General features: G+C 38.4%; 3 protein-coding genes across 6 annotated transcripts in view; 1 reads left to right on the top strand and 2 right to left on the bottom strand.

Moving 5' to 3' along the window:
- The window catches only part of LOC135713598 (uncharacterized), a 101,208-nt gene that overhangs the window by 52,292 nt on the left and 25,346 nt on the right, over positions 1 to 23,570 (bottom strand). The window lies entirely within an intron of this gene.
- LOC135713604 (defensin-A-like) lies at positions 3,723 to 4,324 on the bottom strand. Its single transcript, XM_065236737.1, has 2 exons — positions 4,169 to 4,324; positions 3,723 to 4,110 (listed from the first exon to the last, which is right to left on the bottom strand). The coding sequence occupies exons 1-2, from the start codon at positions 4,296 to 4,298 to the stop codon at positions 3,929 to 3,931; spliced, it is 312 nt and encodes a 103-aa protein (XP_065092809.1). The 5' UTR covers positions 4,299 to 4,324; the 3' UTR covers positions 3,723 to 3,928.
- LOC135713599 (defensin-C-like) lies at positions 17,115 to 17,757 on the top strand. Its single transcript, XM_065236731.1, has 2 exons — positions 17,115 to 17,327; positions 17,396 to 17,757. Exons 1-2 carry the CDS (start codon positions 17,204 to 17,206, stop codon positions 17,575 to 17,577), a joined length of 306 nt encoding a protein of 101 aa, XP_065092803.1. The 5' UTR covers positions 17,115 to 17,203; the 3' UTR covers positions 17,578 to 17,757.

Below are 23,570 nucleotides of genomic sequence, written 5' to 3'. Positions count from 1 at the left end.
CTTTTTAAGCCTTTCACATTTCCATGTGTAATTTTCATGAGCATTTTTAAGTAAACTAAGCTCCTGCGAAACTTAACCCTATATGAGCAATACATCTAACTATCAGTTAAAAAGGAATTCTCATTGTAATGAGGAACTTCGTCGAAAACACCATATAACGGAAATCCTTCGTTTCAATGATATTCATTTTGTCCCACTAGATTACATTCCTTTCCCACTGTGCAATGCATTTAATTTCTACTGATTTGATTCTAATGAAAAACGAACTTGCCCCGTAACGTGGGTAGATCACCTTTTCGTGGTACGCTAGGGGATGTAAGATCTACCACCGATTCCTAGTCCTGACTACTTCAAACTAGGGGAACAGGATTTTTCAGTAATCCAAGGAACACATCTTAGTCCTTGTTACTTTTTAAACCTTGTTGATAGTGACAAGACTCGGCTTTGTCCACCGAGAATGATCGTGAAACATGGCAAACATGAGTATTGATCTATGTGATTCCTAAAGCACCCATTACACTTATCAATATATTGACAATACATTGACATACTGACAATATTATTGAAAAGGAGAAATTGATGACGATGATTGATGACAAGTATTGACGAAACGCTGATTTTCACTTCACTTTGTCAATACTCAGAAAATATTGACGAAATACCGTCAATTTCGCAATCAATATCATTAATATTGGAATATTGACAGCAAGCATAGCAATACTTTAGAAGCCTTTTTACCTCAATTTAAAGTCAATATTACTTTCCTCACACAAGAAGCATGGATCAGCGAAAGAAAATGTTAGCATTAATGTTTGCACTCTGGTCCAAACAGAAACCTCGTTGCTCGAGGGGCACGCAATACAAAGAACCGGTGCGTTGAAGTTAAAATGCAATCAAAAGTACTTAAAGTAATTAATTCGTTTTGAAGTAGTACCGACGGTAATTAAAACTATCTGTCCGTAATTAATGTAAAAAAGTATTGAAAATGTAATTAATGTACTTTACTTACGAAATTTCATCTGTAATGAATGGAGTTAAAAAGTAGTTGATGTTTTACATTGTGTTATTAATGTAATGACAGTAGTAGTTAATGGAATTATTTAATTACAGCCGTTGCCTGCGTTGGAGTTTAAGGTTATTGCGTGCTCCTAGTGCGTACTCTCAACTTAGTGCACTTCCACAGTTAGTAATTGAGAGCTTTCGATGCCAATACCAATGCATGAATTGTGTTTATTGTGTGGCAAGCACAATGATACTATATGCCCAGGGTAGTCGAGAAAATTTCCAACCCGAAAGATTCGTTCAACCGGACCGGGAATCGAACCCGCCACCTCCAGCTTTATAATACCATACCTTTACTGATTAGGCTATGAGGCCGTTACTCGGAACAAATCAATAAAATCGCCAAATTTTATTTTTATCATTAAATGGGGATAACTTCATTTAATATCTTCGGAATAAATTTCCATATTTTCCATTGATTTTTAAATTTTTAGAACTATTCCGTACTTTAAAAAGTACCAAATAGCAGAGTCCTGGTTTAGTGTGTACTATAGGAAACCAAGTTTCAGCCAACCTTTACTCATACTTACACACTTTAAATTAATTTTCATGATTTTTAGAATAAAGCGTTAAACAATGATCCACAAATTTTAGGTCTATTCTTAAGTTCTCATATAAATGTAAAGGAATGATAAAAGATATATAAACTGGATTAATGGTCACGTGAACGTGGGTTATTCCGCGTGAGCTATAATTCCGTGAACTTGTCATTCAAATACCAAATTGGTATATCTAATATTGTAACTTTTTGACAGGACATATAAAATACACAGGACAACATGATAACACATGCAGATACATATGCTTACAAAATGATCGAATTTAATCAAATCGATTGTCAATTGCGCGGAATTACCACTCCTGTGGAATAACCGAAGCTCACGGTATGTAGTTTCCCAAATATAAACTATTATGCTGATGTTTCGGTAAACATTCATGTATGAAAATCATGCATATAACTATAAATTTTCGATACGTGTTGATATGTGAAACGCTGACAGTATTTATTTTATTTTAAGGTTAAAAAATAAAATGATTTTGCTTTTGATTTCGTAGAAAATGTACATCGATATAAACGAATTGGTTACTGTTAATAGATACATCTTTTATTCAGTTTGAAATCGATTTTATATCACACACGAAAATTCAAAGAAAATGGCAACACTGCATGCGCGAAGGTGTTTTGTGAGTCAGTCGGTCTAAATGACGTACGTTCTCCCTCCTCTTGGATAGGGGAAGAATATTGACGAAGTGAAATGAAAATCAGTTTTTCAACAATACTCGTCATCAACCCATCGTCATTAATATTACCTTTTCAATAAATTTGTCAGTATGTCAATTTATTGTCAATATATTGATCCGTGTAACGAGCGCTTGTCATTCATGTTGTCAATATTTATGTATTGATAATATTGTAAGGAAAATTGACAATTCGATGTTTGTCAATACATTGACATGTGTAATGGGCGCTTAATATTCTATTCGTTGTTCCCTAGTTTGAAGCAGTTAAGACTAGGGTTCTGATGCATGGTCATTATCGGTTCCTTTGTTTGTTTTTGTTGCTAAGGAATCCAGTTTTGACTGACAAAGGGGCGCGCCTTTGGAGGGTGTTTCAACACTCCGAAGGGTATAAATAGCGTCGATTATATCCGAAGGGTATAAATAGAATCGATTCCTTGCGATGAAGGCAAGAATGACAACTGTATGAAAACCGAATACTTCATCATTTTTCAATAGTGATGGAGTAATACGACATGCACTAAACTAAGGACACGGGATATAATACAATAGATCAAATTACTGGTCGCAGTGGTGTAATATAAAAAAAATGAAAACGAAACTGTTTAAGATTTATCGGGAGACATTTTATTGAATTCACCAAATTTGTTTAAGAAGCATATAATTGCCAGCTTTCAATATCGAGATTAACTCTGTGCTGAAATTTCACTAACTAAGAGCAGCATATGCAAGAGTTTCCACTGCACGATCCATCTTTGTATCCCCAGTTTTGGCAATTAGCATCGCAGAGACGGTCGTGAACGCATCGGCCAATGTTTGTACAGCGTCCACGTGTTTGGGGAAGCTTGTCCTTTGGAAGATCCAAGGCATCGTGGTCTTCTGAAAAAAAAACATCCGATATTGATTTTTAGCTCCTAATTTCTGCCGCACAAATCGAAACTTACCCATATTCAAACCGAACGCATCACCAATTGAGGCACTATCGTCCTGTGGAAGAGCACTTCCAGTTGAAATGCAAGCAGCTAGACAGAGCAAAGCAAGACAAACAACGGTAGTGGACTGCATTGTGGTAGGAGTTTGTAGTTCGTTTAGAAACTGTACTGTTTTCTGAAGAAAGTGGTTGGTGGAACTGATGTCTGCTAAATTGGAAGTAGCTACTTTTATACTAAAAAAACGTTCCTTCGAAGAAAACGAAGAAAAATCACCGCGGAGTATTATCCATTTGATCTTATCAGTGTCGCAGCGATGGCAATGTTCTGGTTTTATTGCAGTGCAATGGCTTGCCTACTGATAGCCTCGTCGTTTCCGTTCCAAACACTCTTTGTATTGCAATGTTACAATCGAAAATCCTTAATTAATTAAAACGACTGTTTTTCGTATAAAACTTCATTTATTAATGAAAGTACTAAAGTGAACTCTCTACCACTAGATATTGAAGGGACAATCGAGTTATAGAGCAGCATTCCAACAGGAAATCACCATCACAGTAACCATGAAATTAATTTTTACTATGGTTCTATGACTCAATATCGAGTTGTGAAGAGTTGACTTTATATCTAATTTTAGTAGGAACATATTATTGAGAAGGAATCCAAAACAATGGTCACGAAAATCCGGAAAAGAGCGTTTACTTTCTGCAAATGCAAACCTTCTTCGAGCTGCAGTAGCCTCCACGGTTGCCACGGGCAATACAGTGAGCGGCACAGGCACTGTCCTGAACACCGAATCCGCTCAGCAGATCACAGGTGGCACGTTTCAGTCGGAGGTTTGCCCCGGCAGCTTGGTAGGACTCTTCCGGAAGTTCATCAACTGGAAATGACAATTTTGACATAGAATAGCGGTATTTCTTGCAATCGTTACAACTTACATAGAGTATTGGCATACGAGCGAACCTGCTCGTCGGCCAGTTGCAATCCTTGAGGATACGCTTGGCCACCGGTGGTGGCGAGAGCCACGACACAAATGGCGACGCTACAAATTACGCTGAGAGACTGCATGGTTATACTGTGGTAGTCTTTTGAAAACGGAGAAAAAGGATAACTGATCGTAGAACGAGCTTGAGAAGATGACTGATGCCATTTTCGACAGCGATCGACGAATTTATATAAAAACCAATTGCGATGAGCACGCTACCGCGCTGCTGGGTAAATCACCGGAAAGAAAGTGCCAGCTCATTTGCATACAATAGATCTGGTTCAGCAGATGTTTGTTGTTGCTTCGGCTGTGGCGTGCGGTGGATCACCGTCTGGAGTGATCCTTTTTTAATCGTTTGGGGATTTACATGACAGCGGCGTTTTGGGTACTATTTTTGTAAATATTGCGAATGCAAAAGCACCACAGTTGTGTCGACACAGCCGGCTAAAACACATTTAACCGATCATATTTCAGAGTTGGTTGGAAATTCTATCTAACATGAAGCTTTTAGTGAGATAATTTATTAGCTAGAGAATGGTCTGAAGAGGGTAAGTAGACAAGTACACTTTTAAAATGGATTGGATCATACTTGACAGAAAGAACACAGATGGTTCGCTTTAAAGGAAAAAAGTCCTCGCCAGTTAATGTTACCTTGGGAGTTCCACAGGGATCTCATTAAGGTGCTTTATTATTTATTTTATTTGTGGATGACGTGGATTTTGTGTTAAATCGTTTAAATGTGCTCATATATGCTGACGATACGAAACTGAACATGGAAATCTTTAACAATTCTGCTACATTTTCAAAATGAAATTGATGTTTTCTACAATTTGTGCGTTAAAAGTCTCTGGATATTAATGTTAAAAAATGCAATATTATATCTTATTCCAGAAAACACACTACTCTAGATTTTGCATGTACGCTAGGAAACCAGCTGGTTGTAAGGTGCGATAAAATTAGGGACTTAGGAGTAATTATTGACTCGAAGGTGACATTTGTAGATCATATGAATACCATAATTCTCAAAGCAAATAATATGTTGGGATTTATAAAAAGATTTAGTTATCATTGTAAAGACCCATATACTATCAAAACATTTTATATAGCTTACGTGAGATCAATTCTCGAATATTGCAGTATGGTTTGGGCTCCATACCATGAAACTTATATAAATCGTATAGAATCAGTTCAAAAACAATTTTGTTATTTGCTCTTAGGAAACTAGGCTGGACCTGTTTTCCCCTTCCTTATTATGAGTCCCGTTGCATGTTGATTAACATTGAAACACTTAAGAAACGAAGAGAAATGTCCATGATTTCCTTTGTTAATGATATTATCTCACAACACGTAAATTCAGAAAAAAAACATTAGCAATCATAAATTTTTACGTACCATCACGCATGTTAAGAACTCGAAATGTATTTCAACTGTTACCTCACAGAACGAATGATGTTAAAAATGAACCAATCAATAGAATGATGAGAATGTATAATAATTATTTCGAGCGTATAGATCTAACTATGTCTAAAGATACGGTAAGGAGAACACTAACTGCTAGGCTTTCATCTCGTTAAGTTTAAAACAATTTTTATTTCTTAGATATTTGTATATGTAGTCTACGTTGATTAACAATTTCAAATAAAACGTATGTTTTAAAATAGCATGTAAGCGAAGACAACAAATCAAGAAGACTGGCAACTCAACCATTTTCTCATACGAGCGCTATGAGACAGGTACAATCGCGTCATCTGCCGCTCAAATGTAAATGCTTCGCACGAATTTGATAGCAAAGATAACATCCTCCGAAGAAAGGTTTGTGTATTTGCTAATTTTTCTATGCGTATTTGCACCTTCACTCAAGCGCAGCGCTATTGTATGGGTCGCTTGGATTCTGGCAAAGTTGTCAGTCTTCTTGATATGATGTCTTCGGTGTAAGGTAACTGCACTGATTGAGGACAAATAAACAAACACAACATCTTGATAGTTCCGCTAGAATACGGAAGTATGAAAATTGAATAGAAGTTGAAAATGAGCGAAGAGCCATTAATGCGACAGTACTCGTCAAACGCACACTTCTTTACCTTACTAAGTACAATGTACGAGGAGATTTGGAGTATTTCTTCAAATCTACAGGCAAAAAAGTTCGCTTTTGACTTGCTCATGTACTGTCTGCGGCTGTGGAATAGTTCTAGTCATAACTTTTGATCAAATGCATCTAAAAGTAAATTTGAAAATATCATCAGGGTGTATTCTGGAGTTGTTAAAAAACATTTTGTCAAACTTCTTTCAAGGTATTTCGTTTACATTAGCTTCCATTATTTGAAATAAAAATCGTAGAGTAATTCCTAAAATTGTACATTCAAATCAGAGGGTAAACAGTCCCAGTTTGCAACCAAAAACACAAACTCTTCACCTGATAATAACACAGTAATATTAGGTACATCTTGTTTGTTTTCATTTATATGTAGGTATAGTATGGATTCCTACCTAGGTTTTAGTATAAAAATGATGTGTTTCGTTCAGTAGTGCGTTTGGCTACATGTTCGTTACACTTAAATTTTGAGTCAATAGTTACACCCAGATAGTAAATCGATAGAACTGGCTAAAGTATAACGGATTTCATACTAAATTGCTGGATAATCGCTAGACCAAACGAGCACACCGTTTACCCAACAAACAATTTTAGCTGCAGATTAGCTTATACAGCCAAAATTTGCCTTATGCAGCTAATTTTTGCCTGTATAAGCTAAGCTGCAGCTAAAATTGTTTGTTGGGTATGTCCTCGTGCAATGCCATGCAGTCTTCTGAAGAAGTGATGACACGATAAATCTTCAAGTCGTTGGCAAACGAAAGTTTAAAAGAAGAGAGCATTATACACAAGTCGTTCATGAAGATATTGAACAACAGCGGCCCGAGAACGCTTCCTTGAGGTACACCGGACGTGATGTTGAACGGTTGGGATTGTGCCGCATTCACTACAACACAACCAGTTCTGTCCGACAGGTAAACAGCCACTGCGTGATCCATTCCGGAAACCCCATGTGCATCATTTTGTCAATGACCAAGATATGTGGTACAGTGTTGAAGGCCTTAGCGAAATCGATATAAATCGAATCAATTTGCCGTCCATGCTCGACTTCGCGAGACAGAGTGTTATTACTGGATGTAAGAACTCAGGCGACAAGAGCAAGCTCCGAAACACCTAGGGTCGGCTAGCTACTGGGCAATCAGAGGGTTTCCGCGATACAAAAACGAAGAACTTTCACTTTTATTTAACTGTAATTATTTGTAACTTTCTGTATCGTGTACGTGTTGTTCTGTGATAATAATTTCGTGTAATGTGTGTCGTGTAGCCTAACCTCGTTCACTTGTACCAGTACATACCGCTGCTGCCGTTGATGGTGAATCGGAATGGCCGACACAGCGACTCCTGTCCTACTGTGCGGCCGGAAATCTCGCTGGATTGGCGAAGCGAGCGGATGACGGGCCAGCAAGCGTAGCTGGACGGTGGGATGGCAGGCGTCTTCCTTCGTTGGCACGTGGCAAGGCCACCTTGGTCAAGCCGAGAAGGGAAAACTCCTTGACGATTATGGCCTTCGTTTGGCCAGAGAATGGTATTTGGTCCTTGACAATTGGGCTCGGAAACTGTTTCCACAATTTCGCGAGCCGACTGTGTGCTGACGGATGACCTTTTTAAGGTCTAACATAAAAGCGGTCCTGAACGTTAAATCTCCATAGCGTACACTAACTGCTGCTGGTTTTACCACTGCACACGGACGCCTGATATTAAAAGAGACCAGTTTTGGGCAATGGCCGCTCTTTTTACAAATTTCCCTCATCCTGTCATCCTAGTTTAGCCATGTTGTATTTTGGTCTCTGCTAGGTTTCTATGGTGGGCATAACGTAACGGCACAAAATTTTCACAACGGTACAGAACCCTATCACTTTTGTGGTATACTGCTGTTCTTGCACAAGAAACGTGATGGTTCTGAATATACAACATAAACGACAAAACCCTATGAACTTGTGACCACACGGTTACAGTGTTTCATGAAACCATGTTGCCTGTCGGAGATTAATGAAGATACGGCGTTATATAGAACGTTATGCACAATTTTTTCGAAAATTTTGCTCAAGCAACACAAGACAGAAACACCACGATAGTTCATGACTCTATTGCAGTTGCCGGATTTGTAGATCGGAATAATAGAAGCTGATTTCCAAGATACTTGGAACATCCGGTCATGCAGCAAACGGTTGGCAGCAAAGATGTTATGGTAGAAGCAAATGCGGTGGACCAATCCTTTAGCAGCATCCAGGGTCTTTATCAACGTCGAGTTCTTCGATGGCTTTCAGTACTTCGATGACGAAAAACTATGTCGTGTGAAGCGGTTGAATCGAGGAACAGGTGATGGTTTGCTAAATACGCTCTCGAAGAACTTGGCGAAAAGGCATACCGCTTCCGAATTAGAGCTAGCGGTGGTATCGTAGTATTTTACGTTTGTTGGAATGCGATTTTTGGTTTCTCACAAAATTCTAGAAATATGAAGGATTGCTTGACATCTGATTGAATCTTATCCATGTAACTTTCGTACGTGGATAAGAGAAGTCCGGTGTACGTGATTTCCACCTCCCGAAGGTTGTTCCGCTCACTAGCGGACTTAATCAGAAAGAAACGATTGCGTGCTTTCCCAAACACGTTTCGGAGATGACGTAGTTCAGAGGTCCACCATGGCTTGTAATAGACTGAAGAAAATTGTTGTCTTTTTTGTGGTACGTGGTCCCTAAGCACTGCGTAAAGCTTATCATAGAAAGCTGATACAGACTCATCCAATGTTTTCTGTCGCAGTAGAGGATCGAATACGATGTTTGAGAGCGCGTCATCCAAACGACCAAAATCAGACGACTGAAAATTCAAGTTGAATCTCACGTCCCCATTGTCTGTTGTGATTGTACCATTATAACTTTCGTCAAGAAGCTAGATAAATGGTGCGTGATGGTCGTCAATTGGTAAAAGTGGAGTTGAGGGTACAATCTAAAATAATCTTAATGATAAATCGTCCAGGTCAAACCTTTGTAGGGGTAAGCGGTGGGATCATCATCATCATAATCACTCGGCGGGCCGCATGTAGACCGCGGGTCATTGGATGAGCACCATTGTTTAAGACATATTAAATTAATTTATGTGAAAAAAATCACAAAAAAAACGTACTAACAAAATGTTCAAAACTTTGACCTAGTACTTGTACTAAGATTTTCGTATATTTCAATTATCCATGGTTTTGAACATTCCAAAAGTATGCTTTTTTCATAAGCATTTTTTCTGAAAAATAAAATCAAAAATCGTGCTAAAACATTTTAAGATATTTGGGTTTCTTAAATTTGTTTAAAATATTTAGTTAAATAATTAAAAAACTTTTTTTGTTTAATATTCCCAGAAAAATATTATTTTTCTCTATATCTATTATTCATTTTTTTTTCATTTTGCAGCGTTTGGTTGGGCAATGGGAGCGCAAGTCAATCCAAAGCCGAGAATAAAGGAAGAGTAATGGCTGAATAGTCTATGCGGACCACTTGAACGCCATGGGAAAAGGAAGGGATTGAAGAGGTCGGTTATTGGGGGGTTTTGAGGAAACGACACATAGTACTAGATTTGTGTTGGAAAATGTAAAGAAACCGAAAATCCATCTCCCACTGATTCATCCTTTCACATATAAACCAAATTGATATTTTAAAGCAACCATCAAAATAAACAGACAATATATGAAAAGACTAGTTGCCAGTTGCTTTAAAGGCTAGTTGTCTCCCTAAGCGGACCTCCCGCATCCTAACTCTGTTGTTAATCTACTTGTTGTTATTAAGCTGCCTAAATTTTCTTATTTATGTTCGTTTGATGATTAGGATATCTCATTAGCCTAATTTAATAAATAATTGAAATTTTTAATCTACCTAATCAATTATAACCCATGCTTTAGTGAGTACCTGCACTTGTGTATTTAATCTAAAATTAAACGTGTATCAAGTTGTTTTTGCCTTTGACCTATATTTATTATATATTAGTCGACCCAGGTGACACCTTCAAGTGACTAAAATGCTTCACTTTGAAGATAGTTTCCTAGCTGATTTTTAAATTATATAGGGTATATGCTCCAACTACGCTCACACGTTTCCACTATGTCGTCCCACAAAATTACGTATGCATATGTCACAATAGAATCACGCCACCCGTGGAAATCCCGAGCTACAGTTCAAACACTTATCCCAAATCAAAATGAAGCACATATAAGATTAGTTACAATACCATGTACAAAAATGGTGATTAACATTGTTCCCTGAGTAATGCTTCAATAAAAACAACAATGAAAGCTTGTCACGCAAATAGAAGGAGCACTGTTGGGCACTTTCTGAAATATTTCAATAGTATAATTCCCTTGCAAGCCCAAATAAATCTATATGCGTAAATTAAATAAAATAAGAGTGATTTGCGGAAAAACCCGCCAGTATCGCACCCAACGTTAGTGCCGCCTATACGTAAGCGTACTACAACGCGGCTTTCAAACAAAGGAGTAACAAGTGTGATACTATCACTTCAGGCTAGAACTTTGGTTCTCTCATGCAATGGTTCATCAGAGAGGGGAAGCTTAGTAATCCTCATCGCATGCTCATGACGCTATTCTGTCCCGGCATGAGCCAACGATGCCGGACCTAAACCAACCGTCTCCAAAGCTCCACTATGAAGCATAAGATTAGGCCCGCCCACCAACGTCCAGGTTAAAAACTAGCCAAGGGGAGGGAAATTTTTCTCTATATCTATTATTCATATCTATATCTATATCTTCTATATCTATATCTTCTATATCTATATCTTTTGTCTCAGATCAAGTCTCAGACGTCATTTTGGTCAGAAATGCCGTTTCCGTGCAACAATTTCTTGAAAAATGTCATGGACACCTTTTTGAAAATTTTACAAGATCCGAAATGTTCAAATTTTAGCAAAAATGATAATCATTGCCGATAACAAATAATTACGCAAAAACAGATCACCAGCAGGCTGAATTTAAAATTGATTAGTTTTTTTTCCTCTGCTAGGGACATAACACCACTGCGACCAGTAATTTGATCTATTGTAGTATATCCCGTGTTCTTAGTTTAGTGCACGTCGTATTACTCCAGCACTATTGAGAAAAAATGAAGTATTATTCGATTTTTTTTACAGTTGCCACTCTTGCATTTATCGCAAGGATCCGACTCTAATTGAAAGGTCCCGCTATTTATATCCTTCGGAGTGTTGAAACACCCTCCAAAGGCGCGCCCCTTTGTCAGTCAAAATTTGATTCCTTAGCAACAAAATTAAGGTATGACACCGATAATGACCATGCATCAGAACCCTAGCGTTAACCGCTTCAAACTAGGGAACAACGAATATAATATTAGGAATCACATAGATGAATACTAACTCATGTTTTCCTTGACATTTACACACTACCGCCATCTGTTCAGCGTACTGCCCACCACAGTGTACTAAACAGATGGCGGTAATGTTTTAACGACGATGTTCTACAGTGAGAAATATTCAATGTGTTATGTCTGTTTGTCTGTGATTAAACTTTGGAATCATGTGACCTTTCACGAGATTCTTCCAGTAGTATAATTAAAATACTTTTTTTTTTGATAATCTCATAAAACATCGATTCTTTTTCGTTGAGAAATTAAAAAAATAATTCAACTTTCTGTCATTTTGTTCAAGTTCAATATGATGATGTTAGCTGGAGGAAGGTTATGGTCAAATTTGGATATTACAATTATTTAAATAGAAATGTTGGCCGATAGTTATCACGAATGATACTTTTATTTAAATTGATCACTTTTGCTTTACGAAGCTATAACATTTCTCGCTTATTATGGGTTCTTATTATCCTTATTAAGTTACTGATTCCTTGATAGTTAAGGGTAAACGCGCCAAAAGTTGAGGTACGTCTGCGCAATGTGTTCCTATAGTGGCTTATGGAGTCTCCATAAACCAGTATATAAACACATTGCACTAACGTACCGCTACTATTGGTGCGTTTACCCTACAAGAATTAAATCTATATTAAATATATGAACTTAACCTCACAAATGATTATTTTACAGGAGTCAGTAATTAGGGGAAATGGCTCTAATGTGGCCTATGGATCTAATATTGGGTCCATCGCTAAAAATCAGCTATCTATCAATTTTATCTAGATGAACGCGTCATTGGGACGGTACTAATGGATATTCTTGGTCGCTATTAAAAATTTAGTCGATTGCTGAATTTATGTATGGGCCCAAATTATAGGCATTTAGGACAATATTACATCCATTTCCCCTATTTACTGGGTTTTAGAACTACTGAAAAATGTTGAATTCCTCGGTTAAAAAACATGCAAACGACCGTTCCATGTAAGAAATCAATAATATATACAAATTTTGTTTTATCTCGCGAAGCTATTAGAGCAAATCATGTACAAGTTCGATTCAATCACCTAATCTTTTCATTTTTCACAAATTTCTATATTTTTACCGAACAGTTCCGCTGTTCAAAAATTACCGAACAACGAAAACGTTGCTAAGTGTGAATGCTTATAGGCATATTTCAAATGTTTGTGCGCAGTAGAGTTTGTTGATGAGTCAAATCGAAAACCTGCATAAAATTTGAGCCTGGAAAGCTCACTGAATTATGTTGCTAACCTATCCAGCTTTTTACTCTTGGGCGCCATAAAATTTCAATCACCTTTTTCTGACATATGAAGAATAAGATGGCCATGATTGATGAAAATATTCAGCACTTTGGCAGCGGTAGCAAAACATGTCTGATTTCAATTTGATTGAGTCGATTTCGTGCATAATTTCATTATAATCATTGTTCAGAAGTATGTAATTTCTCTAGAAGAATAAGGACATGAATTTCATGAACTATCATGTTATCCCATAATTGTAAATTGCACCTAAATCACATGAACCTTACGTGTCCAATGAAATCTGATTTTTCACATAGAATTGACTATGATATGTGATATTCAGATAAAAATCATTAATTTTGTTATTGGAAAAATATTATGTGTATTCGTAATAGAAGCTATGTGAAAATTTGTATCAGTGCAATCTTTCCAACTTTTTCTCAGTGTGCCACAACTGTGCCAGCAGTGTCAAGAAGTAATTGAACTGATTTTTTTGCTTGTGAATGCCTTGTTTGGAAGCCCGGTATTTTGACAGCTCTTGCTTTTGTTTTGTTTATCGAATCCTGAGATGACCCGGGAGTAGGTACAACATTTACGTTTCGAGATACATTCTATGGTTGTCTTCAAGCAGTTCCAGTCAGAAGCGTGGTCGGATGGTATTGGTTTTGGTTGGTTATTGAGTTTCCGACTTTCCGCTGTTATAAAGATCTAATGAACGGATAGAGCCCAGATAGAAGGAAATGTAGACGGGACCGAGGACGGGACTCCCGTCACGGGAGACTGTGTAAATTTTGACAACGAAGGTCGAGGATATGAAACCAGAAGGGATGAGAACATTGTCGGAGACTAGGGTGATAAGGGAGCATCCATTAGGAACGTCACGCTCATAGGGGGGTTTAAAAAAAACTTTGACAACCAATGCATTTAGTATAGGAAAAACGTGTATACTCCTCCATCGATTGCCATTTTCCCATGCCGGATGGTCGGAATGATTGAACGCAGTTGCGCGGTATAATGTACCTATTGCTTCGGACAGGCATTAAAATATGCGCTGACTGTTTTGAGCAAACCAGTCCGATTTTCGAGAATCCATGGTGGTACTTGGCGGAGATTTACGAATGTGGATTGTAAAAATTGAATTGTGTGGAGTGACCTACCCCTCGATGCTCTCCTAAGGCTACGGAACAAGCATCAAGCTCCTAGTCACTGGTGCTCGGACCTAGTTGTGCGGAATCGAATCCGTTCGGGCATTCACTTAGTCTATAATCGAAAGCATCTGATTTTGTAGCAGCGCATCAACTCCGTGATGCTGAACGGTGCGTTTGAAAGCGATCTGGGGTGCACCGCCCAGATCCTGTTGTGTAACGCCATTTATGCTTCCCAAATATGTTTCATCTCCCGGGAGTTGTAATCTTCGAACCAATTTTCCAAACCACCCCTGTGCAACACGGGATGCCTCTACTGGTATTCTTCCTTTTGCAGTTCGAACTTCTTCTGATAGTCCTGATATTCCTGCAGCTTGGTCTAGTCCTTATCCTGTGGGATTGTCTCCTTGATCTGTACGGGGACGTGATGATCCTCGTGGACAAAGCCGAGTCTTGTCACTATCAACAAGGCATAAAAAGTAACAAGGACTAAGATGTGTTCCTTGGATTACTGAAAAATCCTGTTCCCCTAGTTAAAGTAGCCAGGACTAGGAATCGGTGGTAGATCTTCCATCCCGTAACGTACCACGAAAAAGTGATCTACCCACGTTACGGGGCAAAAAAAAAATTGATTAGTTACCCAGAGGCTGTATAAGACTTGTACAAGCTTAACACAACTCCACAGATCAGCTTTGCACTACAACTTTGTCTATACTGCGCATGGTTGCATAGTTGATGTAAGAGCCAAAATACCAGAAACCACTTTTTGTTGCTACACAATTCATACGCTTAACATGAAAACACAATTTCATTCTCCATACAAGCTGCAATCCTTTAAACAAATCAGAATTATCCATATTTTCTGCTATACGCTACATGTACACTAAAAGCCGTATAAACATAACACTGTATGTCTTGCTTGACATCTTACCGAGAACTCGATAACTAGGATGAAAAACTGAGCTATATTTACAGGACAAGTCTTTAAGGTTTCAATTTCAAGATAACAGAAGTAACATTTCTTGATCAACATGGGAGTTAGGCCAAACGTCATTGGTTTAATGCAGATTTTTTTACGAATGTAGGGCTTATCCACGTAAATCAACAGCACCATTTAGAACCAATGAGGAATTATAGAGAATTCCAACAAGTATAACCATCAACCTCAAGTGAGATTCAGTAGAACATCACATGGAATTCTAGAGTATTCCAAGTGGTATTCTAATTCAAACAGGAACTTCAAGGAACTCCAAGTAAGATTCAAAAGAATCCCATCTAAAATTCTATACAAGCTGAACAGGAGATAAGGAAGAACGTAACAATGAATTCCGCAGAATTTCACGAGTAATTGAAGTGATAAATCTTATTTGAATTGTTGGAGAATCCGTAGAGAAATTTTGTCAACATTTGAATTTCCGACGTAGGTACCTTAAGAAGCAAATGCCCAGATAGTTCTGGAGAATCAATGAAAAAATCAAGAAAATAACAAAACATTGGAGAATCTAAGACATAGCATATAGCGGGATTTTGGAGGGCCCGAATAGTTATTTTGAAGAATACCAATCTAAGAGCGATTTGAAGAAATCCCAAGAGCGGTGAATCGCCAAGAATGTTTCCGCTAAATTTCTAAAAACTTTCTAATCTGCTTTGCTGGAAAAAAAATATACTTCTTCCAAGTAGCCATAAGCATAAGTATTAAACATTAAATCGGCTTTTTTTCAGCATAACTTATAATTTATGAGCATTAAGCCCATAGTGCTTCATGCCCACATTATCCAACATATGAGCATTAGCAATACTTGGAAAACCACGTTTTCAGTATTTGAGTGCTGTAGTAAATTGTATCTCAACGATGTAGTAAATTGTATCTTTTGAACATTTTTACAAACACCAACATAGGAGTTTGACAAAGGTAATTGACGCTTGATCAATTTGTTTAGTCAGTTCGTGTTTTCTCAGACTCAAATCTCTTGATCTGCGTAATGAATGAATTCAAAAATAAATAATATACATTAAATACAAAAGGTATTAAGAACTTAATAATGAAATAATTAATTATCATTTTTTTATTTCGTTTACGGGTCCATTTGTTGGCATCGTAATGATGGGTGGCATTTGTTTATTCACACATGAACACAATAAGTGTAAGGATTCCAAAAACTTGCTCTTTGAAAAAAAAAGTTTTAATATAGATCTCTCTGTTCAAATCCTTCATTTCTTTCCAATCAACCAGACGCTTCTGAAAAGTTGAGATTAAATTTAGAATGCGAATTGGTCATTTGAACGAATTTCGGGTAGTGAAATATTGATTATGAAATCTTGAATTAGGAAACAATTGGGATCAATAGAAAATGAATAAGACCACAAAGATTGGCAATGTTTCATGATATAGAACTTAAATTTTTTTTTGCAGAAAATTTGTAAAAAATTATAGATCACGATTTTTTTTGAGCACATGAAAATTCTGCGTCATAAAGTTTCAAGATTTTAGACTTTTTATCACAATGTAAACATCCGAGCATTTACAAGAATAATTGAGTTCCAGTTACAGCTGAAAGTATGATTAAGATTGGTGAAATCGTGTAAATGTTTTATACAAAAACTGCTAAATTGACAAGCTAAACTTATCTAGATCAAAATAAAACCCATCATATTTTCATATTGCTTTGGAGGCCTTTCGAAAGAATGTATGCTGAATAAAAAAAATGGGCGTCAAAGTGTTAATAAACAAAGAAATAGTAACGCATTCAACGAATTGAATTTAAATTTTAAAAATTAGCTGATTGATGACATGATTCTCTGATATGATTTTGATTCCTTGATAATTATATAAATATTCTACCAGAAAATGCCAGACAAATTTTCACTTGCAGAATCGAACGCATCCACCGACTCACTAATGAAAAGTAAATCCCCTCACGCAAATAAGGATCATCCCGAGTGACGGTGGTTCACCGCCGCCCAGCTCAGCATAAAGACGTGACGAGCATTTTCCTCGGTGATTTACCTAGGAGGTTCCGCTAACAGAACAGTAGTGCGATCGCAACCATATAAATTAACCGATCGTCGCTAACTGCTGCATCAGTTCGCACTTCAAGCTCGTAGACCACGATCAATCAGCTCTCTCCTCTCGTCGTCAAAATGCATCCCATCAGTGTCGTTTGCTTCGTCGCTCTATGCCTCACGGCAGTCATCTCTTCCGGCAGTGCGTTCCCGCAGAAACTGGACTTGGCCGATGATGTTCGTTTGTACGCTAATTCTCTGTGTAAGTTATTTGCAGAAGATAATTTTTTGTTGGAGGGATTTTTAATTGGAAATTTATTTCTGTTCTAGTTGACGAACTTCCGGAGGAATCCTACCAGGCGGCGGTGGAGAACTACCGCTTGAAGCGTGCCACCTGCGATCTGCTGAGTGGATTCGGTGTTGGGGATAGTGCCTGTGCCGCCCACTGCATTGCGCGCCGCAATCGTGGGGGCTATTGCAACTCGAAGAAGGTTTGCGTTTGCCGAAATTAAATTTGTTCGAGTTGGCGGAAGATTATTTACAGATGAACATTTCAAAATGTCCTATCTGCATGGATCGATTATCTTCATAACTCAGCTGTAAAACCATTATCGATTGTGTTTGACGTTTCGTGCACTAGACATTGACTGCTTTTATCAAACTATGAGGCGAAAATAGTGGGAAACGTGTTTGCATAGCCGTGGTTATTAAAGGATAAGTTCCGTTAAATGTTCCTATAATGTAAATTTGTATGATATTTTCTTAATAAAATAATTGAACATGTTGATGTGCTAGTATGTCGAACTTGATCGGAACGAACTTTCTCCAATGGGATTCCCCGTAGAATTGCGTAAATTGCGTATTAACTGTTAACATCTGTTTTGAATTGTCAATACTTTTGTTGTGCGGTACTCCACCACGAAACGTGAGGTATTTGTATCACAATCAATCGATATCGACACGAAAGATAAATGTAGGTATCAATACAAAAACAATGTCCAAACCTGTACTGTTACAATTTGATACTTGCGGTGATTTTTCGTTGCCCGCTGTTTCACTCTGATGATTGATTGAATGGCTGTTATTTAAGTATTTAAGAGTTGCCAGTTTGTACTGACTTTAATCAGTTGTGAAAAGTGCATCGCCGGAGAAAGTTACTCGAAATTTTCAATGAACTGTCAAAATATGAAGTCAACTGTCACAGTGATTTACATGACTCTAGTGTGTCTGGAAGCGATAGTTTCATTGGGAAGTGCCTATCCGCAAGGTGACGCTAAGGTTGGAGATGTCCGTGAATTTGTTGAAAGCTTTGGTATGTATACTCTTGGCTGCCATAAATCATCAACTATTTATTGCGTATTTAATGGTAAAAATTATTTACAGAGAAGATCAACGAGATTGACAATCAGCTGCAGGAAGGCAACCCACAAGTTCGATTGGCGTGTAACATTATCAATGGAACTACCGGTTTTTGTACCGTGCAATGTCTCGTACGGGGATTCAAAGGAGGATACTGCAACAACCAGAGAATTTGCGTGTGTCGCAAATGAGAAAATGGTGTTTGTTTTCAGAATATGAAGTTTATTGTGTTGATTATGAGAGATTAATGGTAGTGAGCTCCAACCAACCACACGGTTAGAAAAAAAGTACCCAAAAGTAAGTTCTTTGCACTCATCTCGGCACTATAGTGCAGGAACTCAAAAGTAGGTAAAGCGGGTCAAAGTAATTTTCATTTACTTGTGTGCAAGTATGAAATTTTCCACTAGCTTTCAATCCAAAAGTAAGATAGTTGTACCCAACAGTAGGTAAATATGAATATACTCAACGTTGGGTTCCCACACTTAACTACACCTGTTAGGTGGTTTTGCTCCTCCGTTTTTGACAACATTAGAAGGAGAAAAGGAGACAAACTAGTCAATAGTAGGTCAAAGTAAACTGGCCGTTGGGTACTTTTTTCTTACCGTGCAGTATTATCCTCGAATTAAATCCTGATCAGTAATGTTAACGTCTATGCTAATCATTACCATCCAGCTTCGGCCTCCTTTAAAATTCAACTACTTATTTTCCTTACACATTAAAATTGTTCGCTAATTGCTTAATCGAGAAGTTCAAAAATAAAATTATGATTTTTCCTAAGTAACGCCAAACCAATCCATAACAAACGATCAACCTATCAGGGTCAGTAAGTTTGTCCTAGTTGGAGCTTATTCAAAGAGATTATGATGTATCTTTCACCCCTGCTAGAACATTGTTATGTTTTCCGAAATGTTATGGACCTACATCGCTGAAACTGAATGATGGAGAGACATTAATGTCATGGTTTTTTTTTAATCGTGTTAGGCAGTTACAGCAAAAATAGCAAAACACAATCTTTAACATGAAGATTAAATATAATATTTTTCTCTTTGAAAGAACCAAAATTGCAAAAATTCATAATGCAGGAAAACATCGACAATTAGAACAGCTGACTTAAACATTTGATGCTGAACAATGCTCAAACATGATTACATATATATACCACTATTTACATACTCTACACACTCAATCTAGCTCGGTAAAATCTCCAACAATCTGTTTGACAGCTGAGATCTCAGCAAAAATCCAATTTTTTAGCTGAGTCCCCGCAATTGTTCATCTGAATCTCAGCAAAATAAATTGTAGAAATCTCGCTAAAACAAAATAAGTGTGTACCGAAAAACTTCGGTAAAAGTTTAAAAATCTGTGAAAAAAAAAAAAAATAAAATAGAAAATAAAAAAACGTCCGGACTTGCACAGAATTTGTTCAGCTAACCCCCAATTACATGATAATAAATAAAATTGGTCGAGATTTACAGCTAACAATAATTGCAAAATTTTACGAACTTTTCCAGCTTTTCAAAATCCCGTTAAAATTGTACCGACTTCAAGACTAACGCATGTTCGCTTTACGGTAAGCCGCTCCAAAGGCGTACCTATGAGTTATGGATGAAAATGAGTTAAGCGTGCTGCATACTTGTAGGCACTTTCTATATTTCTTGTTTACACAAATGGCCGTTGAATCCAACTCATTTTTAGTGTTCCGTTTACGTAAATTCACAAAAACGCAGGTTATAAGTATGCATAAGGTGATACTCTAAGGAAGCCTTAGAGTGAAACTTCAAAGGCACAAATGTCAGCTTCCACAAAACATACAAATTTGAAATTTCTACTCCTTGTTTGCTGTGCTACTACAAACAGAGAGTAGCAATTTCAAATTTGTATGTTTTGTGGAAGCTGACATTTGTGCCTTTGAAGTTTCACGCTAAGCCTTAGAGTGTGCATTAAAAATGGACTGATTTAAGCGATTTTTCATGCAATTACCCTGCCACCTGGTGGTCATGGGAACCCTGTTGTGTAAAGAAAGAAAAAATTGACAGCGTTATCAGTTGATTTACAGCAGCCCATGGCGAAACAGTCAAGCAACTTTGAGGTTAACCCGAGGATATAATAAACAACTTTACACGGCGATAGACCCCCATTAGTGTGCGTGCGTTAAACGTCACTAATCTCTATAGCCGATCCGGCATTTACCGTATGCATGATAATGTTTGCACCATTAAGCAATGTCAAAATTAAAAAAAATTCTCAAAAATTTCGTTTTCGAGTTTTTTTATTTATTCAAAGGGGGATGTTTCTCAGAGTCTTAAACTTCACGCGATTTTTTTTTTTTGGTTCACCTAGCTGTTTTTTTTTTAGTGTACCTGGTGCACCCGGTACTAGAGCAAAAGACAGCAATTTGTACCAGAACAGGTGTCAAAAGTGACACAGACAGCACAACTGCCAGCAAAAGCGCCAGCAAAAAAAAGGGCGGTACCCGCATATCCCTTAGCACGTTTTTTTTGTTTCGCCATTTTGAGATTTGAACTCGTGACAAAAAAGCGGAACTAGTTAAAATAGTTAATTATCTAATCTAATAGTTCATTAGGTCCAGGGCCCTTGAACATCGAAGAACGATTGTACCCAGGAAGATTGTTCGAATAAGGATTGTCCGCAGGAAGATTGTTCAAAGGAGGATTGTCCACAGGAAGTTTGCTCGGGAGAAGGTTATTCGAAGGATTGTTCGGAGGAGGATTGTCCGCAAGAAGATTGTTCGGGAGAAGATTGTACGAAGGAGAATTGTCCGCAGGAAGATTGTTCGGAGGAGGATTGTTCGAAGGAGGATTATCAGCAGGAAGAGGATTGTCCGCGGGAGGATTGTTCGAAAGAGGATTGTTCGAAAGAGGATTGTTCGAAGAAGGATTGTCCGCAGGAAGATTGTCGACAGGAAGATTGTTTGGAGGAGGATTGTTCGAAGGAGGATTGTCCGCAGGAAGATTGTTCAGAAGAAGATTGTCCACAGGACGATTGTCCGCAGGAAGATAGTTCGGAAGAGGATTGTCCGTAGGAGGATTGTCCACAGGAAGATTGTTCGAAAGAGGGTTGTCCGCAGAAGGATTGTTCGAAAGAGGATTGTCCGCACGAAGATTATTTGGAGGAAGAGAATTGTCCGCAGCAGTGATGGAAAAGTTCATCAAAGTTCCCTATGACTCGCGAACTTTTCCCTTGGTGAACTTCGTGAAATATCGCGAACTTTTCCAACACTGGTCCGCAGGAAGATTGATCAGAGGAAGATTGTCCACTGGACGATTGTCCGCAGGAAGATAGTACCAGGAAAGATCTTCAGAGACAATCAATGACGTTCAAGGAAAACGTTGGGGAACGGCACTCATCCTGATGCATGTTGCTTCAAAAAAGATATGGCAACACCGTGACGGCATGGGAGCGGAATTGAAAGAATTTTCGGAATAGACGGAAGGATCAACAGGGATATTCAGGATATACTGAAAAATAGACAAAAAATCGAATAAGGATGTCTGGAGAAAAAAAGTTCTGACTGCTGTTCCGATATATAAGCAGAATTTTATGGATAAATTTGATGGGGAGACAGGATGCATCCGAATGTATCGTTCCCCTGGAACATATAAAGAGCTTCAGAGTTCCGGATAATCTTCTTCCTCCACGTACTCCTTGACTCGTCGGTAGCAGACAATTCTCCTTCAAACAATCCTCATGCGGACAATCCTCCTTTGAACAATCTTCCCGCGGACAATCATCTGACTGGCGGGATCTGGTCCATTCAGTCCTCGCTACACAAGGATCGTACCTGGGTCCGCCTTGCATGATTTCTAGTTGGACCCCCAACAATTAAGTGATAAAACTGATTCCATTTTGATCAACATCAACAATGACATTAATCCTAGCTCTGAAGTTCAGGTTAGGAAAAAAGTTAGGTTAAAACAAAACGTCAGCTATTGTTGGTAAACAAACCGACAGCATTGTTGACAGCATTCCCCCATGCACTCAAACATATAACTACCCACAAATCTAAAACACCTACTACTGCGTGCACTTCCATTCTATTACCGAGAACCATGATTTTTCGATAAATTCCTTCCACGCTGGGTCCATGCTTAAACTATGTTAAACATCAATCGAATTTCCACTTGCTGGAATTACGGCCTCCACACGCTTCCGGAATGCACGGCAGGTTCTAATAATGTAGTCTGGATCCATTTCTCTCCGGGTACAGGTCAATGTTTGTCTGAGGCTTGCTGTACTCGGGTGGCGTTTAGAACAGGCCACATATCCTTCGCCCAGAACGGAAGATGTTCCTGCAATCACTTCTGAGTGCGGTTCGAGGTGTGGCACGGAGCCCCATCTTGTTAAAATACAACATTTGGCTTCGGACCGTACTGCTCTTTGATCCACGGAAGAACATACTTACTTAAAATCTCGATGTAGACCTCCGTGTTGACCTTGTCGCCTTCTGGAATGAACACCGGGTTCATTTTTTGCCATCGGAAGCCACCAATCCAAACACTAGCTAACGCTAGCAGGATGCTTGGTCAGATACACGTTCTTGTGCTCGTTGGCCACGTCTTTTACCGGAAGAGAACTAATATATCGGTCGGTTCTGGAATTTGATACGGGATCGACGGTAAACATGCTCTCGTCGGTGAACGACTCGTAGCTCCCGGAGGCGGTTGGTAATCATGTGAGTTTTTTTTCCGTGCCCTCGACTTCGCCCCGCAATCTTCCTTTACGATCTTCGGTGCCGTAAAGTCACTGATCCTGTGTTCCTTTGCCATTTTCCTTATTGAACGCACTGGATTCACCCGAATCTTCCTTTTGATAGCAGCGATAACTCTCGGAACGCGAGCTGACCTCGGATGACCTATGGCCACCTTCGCGGATAGTTGTCCTTTCTTTTCTCGATCTAAAGCCCTTTTGATGGTCCATCGGGACACTCCCACGGCTATTGAAATGTCTTTTTGTGACATTTGCGCGTGGGACAAATCACGAATACGCTGCCACTTCGTCATGGTGCAACTGTCAAACTAAGTAAATCATTTTCTTTTAAACACAGCCTACTACGGTATGAGCTATAGGTTACGTGCATACAAAGAAAACCAAGGCATTGTATGCACCGGTGAAACGGGAACCTTAT

Source organism: Ochlerotatus camptorhynchus, unplaced genomic scaffold (genome assembly GCF_037179485.1).
Source record: "Ochlerotatus camptorhynchus isolate MF236.1 unplaced genomic scaffold, CSIRO-AGI_Acam_v1.1 ptg000573l, whole genome shotgun sequence".
NCBI lineage: Eukaryota > Metazoa > Arthropoda > Insecta > Diptera > Culicidae > Ochlerotatus > Ochlerotatus camptorhynchus.
The sequence above is the reverse complement of the archived record's forward strand: the minus strand, read 5'-3'. Positions and strand labels throughout refer to the sequence as shown.

Excerpts from the sequence above, each read along its gene's own strand:
- LOC135713604 (XM_065236737.1), bottom strand. The coding sequence starts at position 4,298 with ATGCAGTCTCTCAGCGTAATTTGTAGCGTCGCCATTTGTGTCGTGGCT. Across the intron at positions 4,111-4,168 it reads CTCGTATGCCAATACTCTAT|TTGATGAACTTCCGGAAGAG; the intron begins GTAAGTTGTAAC and ends TGTCATTTCCAG.
- LOC135713599 (XM_065236731.1), top strand. The coding sequence starts at position 17,204 with ATGCATCCCATCAGTGTCGTTTGCTTCGTCGCTCTATGCCTCACGGCA. Across the intron at positions 17,328-17,395 it reads TTTGTACGCTAATTCTCTGT|TTGACGAACTTCCGGAGGAA; the intron begins GTAAGTTATTTG and ends TTTCTGTTCTAG.